This window comes from Epinephelus lanceolatus, chromosome 14, assembly GCF_041903045.1.
Source record: "Epinephelus lanceolatus isolate andai-2023 chromosome 14, ASM4190304v1, whole genome shotgun sequence".
Lineage (NCBI taxonomy): Eukaryota > Metazoa > Chordata > Actinopteri > Perciformes > Serranidae > Epinephelus > Epinephelus lanceolatus.
The window spans coordinates 16,221,487-16,237,298 of record NC_135747.1 but is presented as its reverse complement, the minus strand read 5'-3'; the positions used below and the strand labels follow the sequence as shown (position 1 = coordinate 16,237,298).

General features: G+C 41.1%; 2 protein-coding genes across 3 annotated transcripts; one reads left to right on the top strand and one right to left on the bottom strand.

The window, feature by feature from the left end:
• Positions 1-1,313: 1,313 nt before the first annotated feature.
• Positions 1,314-3,074, top strand: LOC117250724 (olfactory receptor 1P1-like). Its single transcript, XM_033616721.2, has one exon. The coding sequence runs from the start codon at positions 1,359-1,361 to the stop codon at positions 2,295-2,297; it is 939 nt and encodes a 312-aa protein (XP_033472612.2). The 5' UTR covers positions 1,314-1,358; the 3' UTR covers positions 2,298-3,074.
• Positions 2,463-15,330, bottom strand: LOC117249545 (GTPase IMAP family member 8-like). Of its 2 annotated transcripts, XM_033615271.2 has the most exons (5): positions 15,210-15,330; positions 13,989-14,705; positions 10,025-10,248; positions 5,431-5,492; positions 2,463-4,882 (listed from the first exon to the last, which is right to left on the bottom strand). In XM_033615271.2, exons 1-5 carry the CDS (start codon positions 15,253-15,255, stop codon positions 4,825-4,827), a joined length of 1,107 nt encoding a protein of 368 aa, XP_033471162.1. In that variant the 5' UTR covers positions 15,256-15,330; the 3' UTR covers positions 2,463-4,824. The 2 variants fall into 2 exon arrangements, with proteins under 2 accessions (XP_033471162.1, XP_078030526.1); XM_078174400.1 differs by having other exon boundaries at positions 5,431-10,248.
• Between the last annotated feature and the right edge of the window lie 482 nt (positions 15,331-15,812).

The window sequence follows — 15,812 nt, the reverse complement described above, 5'->3', positions numbered from 1 at the left end:
ACTGAATGGATGGAGCAGATGGAGAGAACTCAGGGACTTCAGGAGACTGCGGATCTTCGTCAAACAGATCGCTAGCAGAGGGATTGAGAGTGAGTTCCTAGGTGCAGCTTTCTTCGCCACAGCACCTGTGCAAACGTGTCCAACCCCAGCGGAAATCTTCTTGTGGTGCCAGGCAATAACCATAGCAGGCTGTGAATGTTGCGTCAGCCGGTGACAGATCCACTTCCGCCTTCCCGAACCGAGTTCAGATCTCCCTTACCACCTGTGGGTACAGCCTCCACTCATCTGGTAAGGGGACAGCCCTTCAACATGAGGTCGGCACCCCTGTTTTCCAGTCCCGGAACGTGAAGAGCCTTTACAGTCAAATGGCCTCTGCAGCCCACAACCACAGGCTTTCCACAATCCACAACAGGACGGCAGACCGAACTCCACCTTGCCTGTTGATGTAAACCACGGTGGTGGGATTTTTGGACTTCACTAACACGTGTTTCCCCTGTGTTAGGGGCCTAAAGTGTTGGAGCATGTTGTCAGACCTCAGTCAGAGGCCACATACCATCTTCTGCTGCCAGACAGCAGTGTATAAATGCATGCTCCTGACTGAAGGAGTATTACCCGTAGAGTCTAGTAGAGGGCGAAGCCTGTGTGGGGGATAGAACTGATCACTCCTGGTCAGGTTGCCTGGAAGAAGTTATCTGAAGTTGAAAGATCCGAAACACCCATTGATCCCAAGTACTATCACTGAAGATGTGTCCGAATGCATCATTAGGTGTATGTAACTAACATTTCATATCTTTTTCAATGTCAGACTTTTTTTGAGCAATGTTGCTGTGTTCCCAGTTCCCAGATGTGTTCCCAGATCTAAGCAATTAACTTGGCAAGTGTAATTTCAATATTACTCAAAGAAATGATGGCCAAAACTACAAAAATGAAGTTCCAATAAGTTGGTATTTACATTCGTCTTTACTATCAAATACATAAAAGTTACCCTCCATAAAACTTTTTCCCAATGCCAAACACTCATTAAAAGTTTAAAATCTCACATTGATATGCAAGTTTGCAGTTTTTTTTCCCTCCCACTACATATTAACTACGAGAAACTGTATTTTAGTTATTTTTCTCCAACCACCACTGCTTGAATTCCCAGTGTGGATTGTATCACCAGAGAGAGGTAATTTAAAGAGAATAACCAACAGTGGTGCAGTCAGAGACACTCGGCACAGGATGTTTACTGCACCAGCAACTCAGGAACAGTACGTAAGAGATGCCTCTTAGATGTCATTCTTTATAATCTGCACATGTTGAGGTATGAATTATTACTAGATCTAAATAACTGAAATTGTGCCAGCTGACATAGTTTAATGGATAATGCCTCTGTAGTAACATTTTTTAGGCTTTCAGGATTAAATTACACAGTACAACATAGAATAATTCTCTTTGTTCTCACTTTACTGTGTTACTCAGTTATTTGGATAGTAAATGTTGTTGTGATTATAACCATCACTGTGGACCGAAAACTTCACGAGCCTATGTATATTTTCCTGTGCAATCTGTGTATCAGTGGACTTTATGGGACAGCAGGCTTTTACCCCAAATTCCTCATGAATCTTCTTTCTACCACTCATGTCATCTCTTATGCTGGATGTCTCCTGCAGAGTTTTGTGATATACTCTTCAATTGGAAGTGACTTATCAATTCTAGCTGTTATGGCCTATGACAGATATGTGGCTATATGTCATCCACTAATGTACCACTCTGTGATGACTACACAAAGAATATCTCTCTTAGTTGCCTTCTCTTGGCTTTTACCTCTTTTATGCATGTTCACTAACACAGTGACAATTTTCCAGTCAAAGTTATGCAGCTCACACATACCTAAACTTTACTGTTCAAACATACTCATTGATAAACTAGCTTGCTCTGCCTCCATAGCAAATACAAGCATTGCATATGTCAACATTACTATTTATGTTGTCCATTTTTTCTTTCTTTTGTGGTCTTATATGTACCTGGTTAGAACATGTCTAACATCCCAACAGGGCAGGAAGAAGTTTATGCAAACATGCATTCCACATTTAGTCTCTTTATTCAGTTTTGCCTTTGCTGTGCTTTTTGATTTAATGTACACTCGATTTGGTTCGAGAATGTCATCACAGGGCCTTCGGAACTTCATGGCAATAAAAATGTTTTTAATTCCTCCAGTTTTGAATCCTCTGGTATATGGATTAACACTGACCAAAATTCGCAGTAGAGTTCTTGGTTTTATTCAAGAAAGGAAAGAAAATGTCGAGACAAAGTAATCAAGGATTAGCAATTTCAAGTTATTTCAGAATGTTCACATGGGATAAAAATAACTACAGTGTTTATTTCATATCATTATTCCCTTCAAATTCCTGTTCATGTCTGATTTGACTGTCTCTGAGCCATGTTACATACTTATACATACATGTCATAATGGCTAGTACTCCATAATCAAGATTTTTATTTATTTATTTTCAAATTCATATTTCAAAGTCTGTGCAACTTGATTGCAAGTATAATCTTAAGTATTTGTTTTATCCTTTGCTAGTATTTTTTTTTTTTTTTTGAAACATTTTTCTTAAAACAAACACTGCCTCTTTTCTTTTTCTGACTCAACTAGAGTGCCAATGAAATTAAATGTTACATTATGGTGTGGTGGGTATGATAAGTTACATTATTTGTACATTTGCATGTCTGTACATTTTCTCAAACATACTGTGTTTTTTCCATTTGATTTATCCCCCATCAGTCATATAGTAGTATCCAATCTGATACAAATCAACCAGCTCATTTTTAAGTTGCATCATTTTTATGTTAAAGAATGCTTCTCTAAATGTTCCACAATATCAAGAAAGCATATTTAAAAGAATGCAAATGTCTATTTTATTTGAAATAAAACCATTTATTACAATTTCGTCATTATCAATTTCTTTGACACATGAAATTGTATAAAATACAATTCTAGTGAAATTGGAGAGTAGTTCCTTTGCAGCTTCCTCCCAAACTCCACTATCATCGGGGTCATCCCTATGTTTCCAGGGTTCTATGTTTGCCGGGTTCTATGTTCCCCACTTAACCCTGCAAAAAAGCTTCTATGTTTCCTGCTTGGTTGGGCGGGCAACACAGAACCTGGGAAACGTAGAACCTTTTTTGTGTAAGCGGGGAACATAGAACCTTTTTTGCAGGGTTAAGTGGGGAACATAGAACCCGGGAAACATAGAACCCTGGAAACATAGATACGCTCCCCTATCATCTCCTTAGTCTTCCCAAAAGGAAGAGGTTGTTGTACTGATACCAGGGGGTAAGGTCCTCTGCCTCTGTAATATATGCCTTTTCATTGTTATATGTGATCGGGCCCGCCGCAGCTGTGTCGTCAGCAAACATGATGATAGTGTTGGAGTCAAAAGTGGCTACGCAGTCATGTGTGTACACATGCCTGCCTTATCTCTGTTAGCAAGGGTTCATCTTTTTAGTTGACAAAACATTTGTAAAGCCACAAGGTCCCTTGGTCCCTTTTGTTTTGCCAATATTAGTATTATTATTCTTCTTCTTTCCATGAAATCATACTGTCCATGCATCTAAATAAACACAACTTTGCACATAGGTCCCTTCCTATGCCAAGGTTCCTCTACTTAAATTTTATGGGCTGATAGTCCTGATGGTGGCGCTATTGCAACCGTCTAAAGTTAGAAACTTGAAAAGTCATGACAAATCAATCACGTTTTACAATTTTGCAATATTCACCAAATTGTAGCCCCATTTCAGCAGTAATGCTCAGATGCTTTGAACTGCAGGATTTATGAAGGTTTTTCTCAAAAACTGTAAATCTAATTAAACCTGTCTCCTCCCACATTTTCAACTGTCATCAATCTTGCCACACAGTATCCTCCGACTGCCAGATTTTTAAAATATAAAAAATTTGACCCACAGTGCATCATAATGTTTCAGTGTAAACAGCCACAGCAAATAAATCTCCAGTGTTCAGGGAAAAAAGACAAATATTTTGCCATGGTAGAACTAGTGTGGTAAATTTTCAGAATCGTATTTCAAACACAGAATTTTTAACAATATTTTGAATTCTTTCTTTACGTACACTATTGCAGTCAGTGGAAATGAGAGCAAACATCAGTTTGTCACTTGTGGAGCAATCAATCTTTGTAAAAGTACATTTAAAAATTTCTGTTATCTGCTGATGTGTTAGCTCATGCTAACTGGGCAGATGCTAAACTACTTACTGGAAGGACAGCGTCTCTAGAGATGGCAGCAACAGAAAGTTGCTGATCCAACAGGGAGTCGCAATGGTCTGGGATCAGACCCCGGTGCAAGAGAATTGAATGCAGGTATCATTTGATTAGAGATGTTTCGGCTATTTTGGTGGATACCTTTTTCCTTCATCCACCATTTTACAGCTGCAAAAATAGTGACCTAATAGGCTACAGGGCCTATGATGTAAACACAAGTTTAAATAACTTGGTTTTAATTGGCCAGTGAACTTAGTCCTGGAACACACGTAGCAAGCTCTCATGAATGACAGGCACACAGAGAGGGCCACAGGGCTAGTAAAAATTTGAATCTTTTAAACCAGCTGACTGATGTGGATTTGTCCTGGTATGCCAGGTAGCCAGTACACACCACTGGTGTCTGACTACATTTTCCCCTGCTGGAGCTTGACTCTTTGGACCAGTAAGCTGCCCAGCAGAGCCCCAGCTGCAGCCCCAACAGCTGACCGGGTACTCAACCCTGTTGCCACCCTGGATGAGCCAGCAAGGGCCCCAAATGCAGCTCCCAGTGCGGCGCCTCCAGCCCTCAGCCACGACAGAGTGCAGTCAGCCTTAAGTTGCCCCTCTTGGTTTGCAGTCTCGTTCTATGGACCCAATAAGAATCACTGTGTTAGGTAATGTGACAGGCTGGTATCCAAACACTCAGTAGTATCAGTGCACAGTATCCTACAGCTGATTAAAATATGTGCTTATGTCTGACTATATTTCGTCAACTGATTATCTCAAATGTGCAAAAAGTATGTGAACCTCGGACAGGCAGACCCTGATTATGAAACAACTGCCAAGCAGGCCCCTAGCTCATGACAAAATTCCTCAGAAACTAATGAATGAGTCCCAGGGACGTGCTGTGGATATTTAAGGCACCGACAGTTTCTGTGGCACTGCAGTTGGGATTAAATTTCTAATCGTGCATAAAGTAATATAAAGCTGTTTATCATGAGCCACATCTGCTGAATACATTCACACTCGCCAAAGGATAAATCTGAGCTTGCTTTGTGACATGGTCATGAATAAATTTGACAGAGGTCACTTGTTTTGGGCTCCTCCCCTTATACAGTTATCAACCAAGATTAATCTACATGGGCTTATTAATTGTTTTGCAATAATGTTGAAAACAGATATTTTCACTCACCTTCTCATGTGACATGATGTCATTGTCCAACACCACCACCTTTTTCTGTTCTGTCTCTGTAACTTAAAGAGGTTAGAGACGTTTACTCAGGCCTAGTCCACACAGGCATAGGTATTTGTGAAAACGTTTTGTTTTTTTTTATCTCTTTCATTCTAGGATAAAAAAAAAGAAAGAAAAATCCTGTCCACACAATGTAATGTAATAAAAAAATCCCAGTCCAAATGAAAAGCAAAACAAAACTGAAGCATTGTCAGCTTACTAAACCAACAGGAGAGATATAGCCATAACTTTTAAGCCACGTAAGGTAAGAAGAACTTGGTCAAACAGTCAATCAAATCTCACGGGATCCCCACAGACAAAAACGGTATTGTCTGTTGCAACTGTCGCAAAAATCTTTCTGAGCGTGCATTTGTTGACAAGACAACAATACCGGTGAACTTCCTGAAGCTGGCCGTGTAATGCGCGATCATCATGTCTTCAGACCAGGTAAAGTAGCCTTATAGCATTTTGTACACACATGATTAGGCCGATTGCTTTATTTATTTATTCATTTTCTAAACTCAGAAATGAGTTGCTCTCTGCATGTCAGGGCTGACCTCCTCCTCCTCACAGCGTGCGCACACACAAACACACAAACTCAACAGAGTGAAGTCAGACAACAGCAGATGAAGGGAATATAACGTCAAGATTACTCTAGTTGACGACAACTACGCTTGTTACTGTAAGTAAGTGAACCTCTGCCAGCCAAGCCAATATTTTATCAATACATGTGATCAGCATGTAGAAAGCCACATTTCAATCTGCTCTGTATGCAGTCTCTCATTCACCGCTATTATGATTTACGATCGTAGTCGACACAAGCACATCGCGCTTGCGGTGCTAACAGCAAACAGTTAAAGACAAACTAAAATGAAAGCTGTCTGTATGTAGGCTAACACTTTATCTTAAAATGTACCTGAGGCAGCCGACATGCAGACAGTGAGTCTTATGACTCCTGCAGTAACAGCGCCAGGTCACCATCAGTCGAGCATCCCTCCTCCTCTTTCAGCTCTCGCCAGCATGTGAAAGCCGGGCCAATATTAATCCTTCATTGAGCTCTTGTTTAATCGCTCTCTCGTTTTCTTTTCTTTGTCTCCTCAGACACCACCCTCACCTTCTTCCTTTTCTTTGTCGCTTCAGCCATGACAACCACATCTAACTTAGTTCACCTCGGTTCAGCTACGCTACTCTAAAGAGAGGAGGGGGATATGACATATGCCGTAAAGCAGCCAGATTTTGTAGTCCTTTTTGTGTCTGGGTTCCTACCCGAACCCCAAAACTGCATAGTGCCAGTGCAAGTGAAACAGACGCTCTTAAGCAATGATGGAGGTGTCATCCAACCTATTGTGAGTTGATGTTCCATCAAAAAGATCTTGGATATATATTTTGAGGGCTCAAAAACTCCATTGTGTTGCTTTAAAACAATATTTATGAAAAACCCTTTTGATTCTTTTGATTGCTGGATCTTTATGGACTAAAGGAATATGAATAACTTAGCGTGTAATCAAGGAATGGACACATACTCTGGCTTTATGACCGCGTCAGAGGAGGTGAGTCTCCATTTGTTTGTTATTGTCTTGTTGCTAAAGCTGAGTGAATTAACGGTCTTCTCTGGTGCTCGTGGTTTTAAAAACCTGAGAATCCAACTGAGCTAATGATGTGTAGCATCTCCATATTGACAAAACTTTAAACATTCATATTTGTATGTGCGACCTAAACAACTAACGAATGTAAGCCTAAGTGACCAGCCAACAACCTGTTTTTATACATACAAAGAACTTCTATAAAAATGAACAACTAGGCAACCAGACCAGGTGTCTAAATGACACAGGTATTAATTTGTCAAAATGTGTAGCCACACCAGGCTCGTCAAAGGGACTGTGCGTTAAATTGGGAGTAGGCTTTTAATTTAAGTTTTACAATATGTGAAAAAGTTAGCAAGGTTAAAGCCAGCACTATTTTGGTCACAGCTGCCATTGCAGGAAATGTCACCTCATTTGTGACACCACACAAAGGAGATAACGGTGTGCACTCTGACATTACAATCCAAAAACTCTGTTTTCCCTGTCTACACGTCAACACTAAAAAAAAAGAGTAGGTCTCATTCATGAAACGTGAGCAGAAGGAATTTGTGTGTAAACTGTTCACAGAAGGAAATTTAGAGTATTTCGGCATTCATCTATACTGTATGTGTGTAGCTCCGATCTTTTCATAGGTACCAACGAAGTCTACGCCTGCTTCTGACTGCTCGTAGTGCTTGTGTAAACAAGATATTGCACATTAATTTTGCTTATCATTATTAGAAATTACAGTTTTATTTTGCATTGTGCTCTGTTATGTTAACAATACACAGATGGCGTTGGGGTTCTTAAAAATGAGAATGATTTATTTCAATGGATTTGATACAAAATTGGAAACCCCTGTTCTCTGAATAGATAAAATAACAAACCAACACGCTCCTCCTCTGCCCTCTTTACGCACTGCAGCCCCAAACTGCATGTCATTTTTGTTTAATATAATTATCAGAGATGCAACGTGGGGGATGTAAACATAATTTCAAATTGAGTCTTGGTTTAATAAGACTTGTGGATGTGGGAAAGCAATTTGGCGTCTGTCTCCGCTCACACTGGGCAGCTGGTGAACCCGAATCTGGCAGAGAGTTGGAGAGAGACTATCTTACTTGGTGGTGGTTTACTGCCTATATTAGACTGCCTGTATTAAGATGTTTTAATTGTAATGCAAGGCTTAGGGCAAACTGACAGAGAGGTCTCTCCAATGATGCAAGCAATGTGCTCCTCTGCAGCAGAGAGCTGTGACTGGGGAGAGCCTCCTGTAGTTGTTGTGTTTTTTTTGTGTGTACTTGTGTGTTTTTTGCATCTAGTTTCATACCCAACCATTTTCGCTTAACTTTTTGGATGGTTCTTACAGATGACACGGAGTTAACAGCACCCACTACCTCCTTCCAGGCCTGTGATTTACCTGTCCCTGTCACACCACTACTAAGAGAAGAAACTAAAATGCTTTTTTCAACCCCACTTCACCTAAAATAATTTCAGTCTTTCAGTTTTTCTTTTTCTCTATCTCTTTCTTTGACAATTACTATCCATAGTAATTATCACCTTCATACATGGTAGTCACTGGCTACTTATGGGTGGGCATGTATGCTAACCACTGACAAGGGGGAGTGCACGGTCAATTAACGATTAATTGGCATTCATAAACATACACACATGCCTACGATCAAATCCGAATGTTCCGCGGCCTTCATGAATCCAGTGTAAGTTTTTAGTACCAAGGTTTTTTATGTGCAGGCCTACTCACAGATTTATTAACATTTCATGAATGAGACCCAGTGTCTGAAATCTCAACCCCAGAGTTTTACAAGAGATCAATTTTCAGTGACCTAAAACTGTTTGTGTGTGGATGAAGGGCCAACATGCATTGCAAAAAGCTATGTTTTCAAATATACCATGTACGTGTAGACAAGGCCTCACATAACTACACCAGACTCAGGATCATCTCACTCAGGTTCTGTGCTGCTGTGACCTTTGTTAGAGCACACAGTGTTCATCTCTTTTTTGGTGTCTTTTTTCTGATAGTGCCTCTGCATCCCTTCAATTGTGGCTTCCAGCACCTTCTTTATATCCTCTTTTTCTCTCTTCAGCTGTTCTATTGTTTCTTTAAAATTTTTTGCTTCTCTTTTGTGATTGATCATCATTTGATCCAGCTCTTTATCTTTCTCCTCACAATTTTTCTTGAAGGGTGCCATCTCTTGCTCCCATTCCTTCACTCTCTCCTCCAGCTCTTCCTTTTCCAGCTCACTGCTTTGCTTTGTAGCTTTAATCACATCATCTTTCACAGCACATCTTTCACGCAAGCTTGTTATTATTCTGTCTTTGCCCATAATGACTTGTTTGAGCTGGTTGTTCTCCCTCTCAGCCTCCGCTAATCTTCTGCCAATCTCTTCTTCATAGTCTTTATTTTTCCTCTCTGCTGCTGCCTTCAGAGCTTCAATCTGCTCATCTTTCCCTTTAGCTGTTTTAATCATGTCCTGTACTACCCTCTCCTTCTGCTCGACTGTTTGCCTCAGCAGATCATTGTCCTTCCTTGCCCTCTTTAGCTGTCTTGCTTTCTTTTTGGAGATCAGATCCAGATGCCTGTTGCTTTCTTGGAGTGTCATAAAACCACGCAACAAGTGTCCAGTATCATTTCCCACCACTGTTTCCTCAATCTTTGCCAGCAGTTCCCTAACCTGAAGGTCTCCAACCTTGTCTGAGTTATCAAAAACATGATATCTATTCCCACATTTGTCCACCAACCACTGAAGGGCAGGCCATCTCTCAATGTGCTTCTCAATGGGGGTGACTCCCAGCTTGTCTCCCCAAGTAAACAACACGATGGCTCGAGCCCACGCCCAAACTCCAACAAGGATTAAGTGTTCCTCCATTTTCAAGCGATCTGTTTCAGTGAAAGTCTCATCGCTGCGTACGACCACCAGGACAGCATGGGGATCAAGGGAGCACAGAGATGTACTGTGGGTAATCTGTTGTTGTACCTCCTGTGGAGTGTCATGTGAGCAGTATCTGCCATGCCAGCCAGGAGCCTCAACCACAGTGACTCGCTTGTTATGAACATCACCCTGTCTCTCAGTGCACTGTGATGTTGGATATCCAGCAGGAAATACTTCCTCCCCAAGAATGGTGTTTCCAGCTGAGCTCTTCCCAACCTGCTTCGGTCCCACGATAAGAATTTGAAGCATTGAGATCGGAGGAGACTCTCCTGGATTTTAAATAAAAGTCAGGGTTTAGGAAACATTATTAAATTGGAAGAATCTCATGTTTGGATGCACTTGACAATAAAAATGACAGTGACATGGAGATCTGTTAGGACAGGTGAGGGGTAACTGAACTCTTTTAAAAAGGAAAGCTTTATTTTAAGAAATTTTAGTTATTTTAGTCCTTTCATGCTGCAGCCATGCGTACCCTCCACCTCCCCATCACCGCCTAGCTTTTACTCACCACAACTGCAGAGGCTCCCAGCTTCATTTGAAACAAACTACATTATAGACGGTCCGTTATTTATTAATCCCTCTGTGTGTTTTTATATTTACTTTTTATCTGCTCCTGCTGTCTTTATAAAGTAAACACATCGCGTCGTCATTTCAACCTCACTCAACACTTCCTGAATTTCTTTCAGATTAAAAGCCCCTTATAACCTCGGCTGAGAGCTTTTATTGTGAAACATTTGTAGGAACTTGGTTGTGGAGGATACAGTAGCTTGATAGTTTACTTCAAATGTAGCTCCTGCCACCTGCTGGCGCTTTTAGGTGACTACAACAACATTTCAGCTGGCACATGAACAGACACACAGTGACTCAAATGATAGTAATGAAAATAAGACAATAATAACCCGACGACATCACACACGTCATGAAAGGTGAGCGGGGATAATTGGTGAGTACCATCGTGTAGTGTGTCATGTCTGTCGGCCAAGTCACGGCACAATTTTAGGACTCCACAATCATGTAATGTGACATAGTGACTTTCAGAACGGGCAGTCGTGTAGTGTGTACCAGGCATAATGCAAGTCCTGAGTCTGACCTGTCTGTCAGCAAGTCCTCCTCCATCTATTGAATCGTGGAGATTTTACTGACGATCCTGCAGATTGTTTTAGACTCCACCGTAGACAACGGCAGCATTTCTCCGACCACGTAGCGAACCACAAGCTCCGTGGCTTCTTTCAGACTGATAGGTTTAACGTTATCTCTGTTATTAGAACCAAAAGACAGTCGTTGCTGTTTCGGAGCTGAAGGACCAGCGTTCTAAAAGTAACGGAAGTAACTGATGGCTTGTTTGAAAATGTACTCAAGTATTTGATTACTCAAACAGCAAACTAATGCATTAGGTTACTCGTTACTGCAAAAAGTAATCAAAGTACACTAATGTTACTTTGTAACGTGTTATACCCAACTCTGGTCATCAGCCACCACCAGTGTCTAGACTCCATGGGGGGATTTATCTTCCTGCTGCTCAGATGTCCCAGGATCACAAATAATCTCCCTCTGGTGTCTTAACGCTGAAGAATATTGTTAAATCTATCAGCACAAATCATCTCTTAATCTGTACACATATATTCCACATTAAACTTCATCTTTATTTCATTCTTCTGTCTCTCTGATCTGCTAATTGTAGCCAATTTACTGAAGTGATGTAGTGATAGGTCGCCAAAAACACCGTCTGTTTCTGCTCAAGCGCCACTCGAAAATCGTTCCAAATTGGTCGGCACCAACTTTGAAAGAGAGACTGAATAAGTAAGAGATACACACACATATATATACAGTACAGGCCAAAAGTTTGGACACACCTTCTCATTCAATGCATTTTCTTTATTTTCATGACTATTTACATTGTAGATTCTCACTGAAGGCATCAAAACTATGAATGAACACATGTGGAGTTATGTACTTAACAAAAAAAGGTGAAATAACTGAAAACATGTTTTATATTCTAGTTTCTTCAAAATAGCCACCCTTTGCTCTGATTACTGCTTTGCACACTCTTGGCATTCTCTCCATGAGCTTCAAGAGGTAGTCACCTGAAATGGTTTCCACTTCACAGGTGTGCCTTATCAGGGTTAATTAGTGGAATTTCTTGCTTTATCAATGGGGTTGGGACCATCAGTTGTGTTGTGCAGAAGTCAGGTTAATACACAGCCGACAGCCCTATTGGACAACTGTTAAAATTCATATTATGGCAAGAACCAATCAGCTAACTAAAGAAAAACGAGTGGCCATCATTACTTTAAGAAATGAAGGTCAGTCAGTCCGGAAAATTGCAAAAACTTTAAATGTGTCCCCAAGTGGAGTCGCAAAAACCATCAAGCGCTACAACGAAACTGGCACACATGAGGACCGACCCAGGAAAGGAAGACCAAGAGTCACCTCTGCTTCTGAGGATAAGTTCATCCGAGTCACCAGCCTCAGAAATCGCAAGTTAACAGCAGCTCAGATCAGAGACCAGATGAATGCCACACAGAGTTCTAGCAGCAGACCCATCTCTAGAACAACCGTTAAGAGGAGACTGCGCCAATCAGGCCTTCATGGTCAAATAGCTGCTAGGAAACCACTGCTAAGGAGAGGCAACAAGCAGAAGAGATTTGTTTGGGCCAAGAAACACAAGGAATGGACATTAGACCAGTGGAAATCTGTGCTTTGGTCTGATGAGTCCAAATTTGAGATCTTTGGTTCCAACCGCCGTGTCTTTGTGAGACGCAGAAAAGGTGAACGGATGGATTCCACATGCCTGGTTCCCACTGTGAAGCATGGAGGAGGAGGTGTGATGGTGTGGGGGTGTTTTGCTGGTGACACTGTTGGGGATTTATTCAAAATTGAAGGCACACTGAACCAGCATGGCTACCACAGCATCCTGCAGCGACATGCCATCCCATCCGGTTTGCGTTTAGTTGGACGATCATTGATTTTTCAACAGGACAATGACCCCAAACACACCTCCAGGCTGTGTAAGGGCTATTTGACCAAGAAGGAGAGTGATGGAGTGCTGCGGCAGATGACCTGGCCTCCACAGTCACCGGACCTGAACCCAATCGAGATGGTTTGGGGTGAGCTGGACCGCAGAGTGAAGGCAAAGGGGCCAACAAGTGCTAAACACCTCTGGGAACTCCTTCAAGACTGTTGGAAAACCATTTCAGTTGACTACCTCTTGAAGCTCATGGAGAGAATGCCAAGAGTGTGCAAAGCAGTAATCAGAGCAAAGGGTGGCTATTTTGAAGAAACTAGAATATAAAACATGTTTTCAGTTATTTCACCTTTTTTGTTAAGTACATAACTCCACATGTGTTCATTCATAGTTTTGATGCCTTCAGTGAGAATCTACAATGTAAATAGTCATGAAAAAAAAGAAAATGCATTGAATGAGAAGGTGTGTCCAAACTTTTGGCCTGTACTGTATATGTATATATATCTATAAAAAGTAACCACCATAATGTATTCACTGGCCACGATGCTGCTTTCTACTGTTTACTAACCTGTTTTCCAGCCCGTCCTTGACATCCAGTGTGACACACCAGTATTTTTAGCAGGTTCCCATATTTTAAAAACTTGTGTACATGTGTGCTGATTTTGGTTGAAAAAGCTCTTTTAAGTTGATATGGCATACTGTCGGCTATTTCCACATCCAGCAAATACAAAACAACATGAGCAATTATTTAGAGCTGTAAATATTCACTCTGCTTTTAGTTCAGATTTACTGAGGGAAATATCTAGCACTTTAGCTGCTACATTTTTTGCAGCTACTTTTTAAAATGAAAACACGTGCCTATTGTGGCCAAACAATTGTAGTAAATTTGCAGGCCGAAAAAAAACAAAAGAATGAGCTGAAAGGAGTTAAAAAGCTCTGTAAGAGTAACTGCAGAATTATGTGGTAATTCTTTGTAAGTTTCTCCATTCACATTACACATTTGATCCAGTGTTTTTATAAAAATATTAGTTGATAGAAGCTTACCTATGAGAGATCTGAGTGTGCTCCTGGCCATCTGCACATTCATTCGCCTCAGAGTCGCCCTCTCCTCTACCTCTTTCCTTTCCCTCCCAGTTATTCTAGAGACTTCCTCATTTGTAGTCACATAACCAGCTCCTCCTGCTTTTATGTTTCCTGCAACCACTGCATCAATCTTCTCCAAAAGTTCTGCAACCTGAGTATCATCATCGTCTCCCCAAATGCTTGTGTCTAAAAGGTGGTATCTATGTCCACATTTCTCCAAAACTGCTTTGAGAAAGCTGTGTCTTGCAGCGTAGCCCTCTACAGATGATCCTCTAAGCCTCTCACATCTGGTGAATATTGCTATCGTGTTTCTCCACACTGTGTCATTCAACAGCTCAAGAGGTCCCTCAACTGTCCACTCTCTGCCTTGGTGAGGGCTGATGGGTATGATCATGAGGAAGGCGTGAGGTCCTGGCGGGCACATGGCCATGCAGGTTGCCATGTTGTCGCTCACCAGGCCGGGGTCTCGGACAGAGTAGTGGATGCACCTTTCAGGGCTGTTGACAACAATAACTGTACGGCCGCTGTCAAGAACACCCTGTCTCCTGACGCACATCTTCACGTCTCTGCTGGTATCAAACAGCTGTCGGCTGAGGAGGGTGTTTCCTGTCAAGCTCTTCTCCAGCCAGTCGTGCCCCAGAAGGACGACCCTCAGCTCCTGAAGACCGCGCTTATGCCCTGGCAGCAGACAAGATTATTCAGCAGCAGTGCAAACATATCATTATATCATAAATCCACATTCAATAAATAAAGATGTACTCAAATATTTTGAAATTCAGGATTCTGGAAACATTTTTTAGTGAATTTGAAGGAAATGAAAAGTTCCTTCTGGACCTTGGAAACAGTTGTTGATGAGGATAATTGAGGATTATGGTTGAAAGCTTCCAGCTCGATCCTGTCATGAGCTGTTATGTTGTTTTAAAAAAAAAAAAAAAAATAAACTTCTCAATTGCAACTTGTGAAAGAGGTCTTAAAAGTACACAGAAAAACTGGAAATTTGACTATGACACCTGCTGAGGAGGCTCATTTGATGCATTAAAAGCTCACAAAGATCATGCTGGGAGATTGTTTACTCAGGTCTGTGTTTTTGTTGGCTCTACTTAGACAACCATAAACCTAAAGTCATATAACTGTGATATAACAGTCAGTAAGACACAAGAGCAAATATAATTAACAGCATACCTTTCCGTGCCTGTGCTCTGCAGCCCACTAAAACCTTGTCTTCCATCTTTTATTCTTTCAAATACTCTTTCAAACACCATGCTGTCGGTCCTCAGTGTCAGCCAGCACTTTAATGTTTGACTCAGCTTTCTGTCTGATAAGTGGTCAAAGTCCAGCCAACCCAGCAAGTCATAAAACTCTCTTTATAAATACACAGAATCTCTCAAAGGAGAGATATCAGATGTAATTATAGCTGCTGTGCAGCAGTGGTCGGGGGCCGGGCAATTTTAGGCAAAATTAGGCAATTCTGAGCAACCCACACACTAAAACAAAGCATATCACAACATAGAAGTTACATCATGTAATTGTGACATGCCATTCAAATTGTGGATGAGTGGCTGAAGTGATCAGACTCATAATATACAAAGGAAAGAAAAAACTCATGAACAAGAAAGTAAGAATAATATTAAGTGCTAGCAATTATGAACAGACTGGCCTGATCTAGCTTAAAGCTAAACATTATCCATGGTGAAAAAGATGAAAACATTTTTTGAAATGTAAAAGTAGCTATTGGATAGACTCTGCATATTGACTGATAGCTAAGCCAAATAAACAGGGAAAAGA

Bases quoted from the DNA above. Each gene is read 5' to 3' on its own strand.
- LOC117250724 (XM_033616721.2), top strand. From the start codon at position 1,359: ATGGATAATGCCTCTGTAGTAACATTTTTTAGGCTTTCAGGATTAAAT.
- LOC117249545 (XM_078174400.1), bottom strand. From the start codon at position 15,255: ATGGAAGACAAGGTTTTAGTGGGCTGCAGAGCACAGGCACGGAAAG. The intron at 14,706-15,209 runs GTATGCTGTTAA...GTCTGCTGCCAG, and splicing joins CAGAGCACAGGCACGGAAAG to GGCATAAGCGCGGTCTTCAG. The intron at 10,249-13,988 runs GTAAGCTTCTAT...TTTAAAATCCAG, and splicing joins CACACTCAGATCTCTCATAG to GAGAGTCTCCTCCGATCTCA.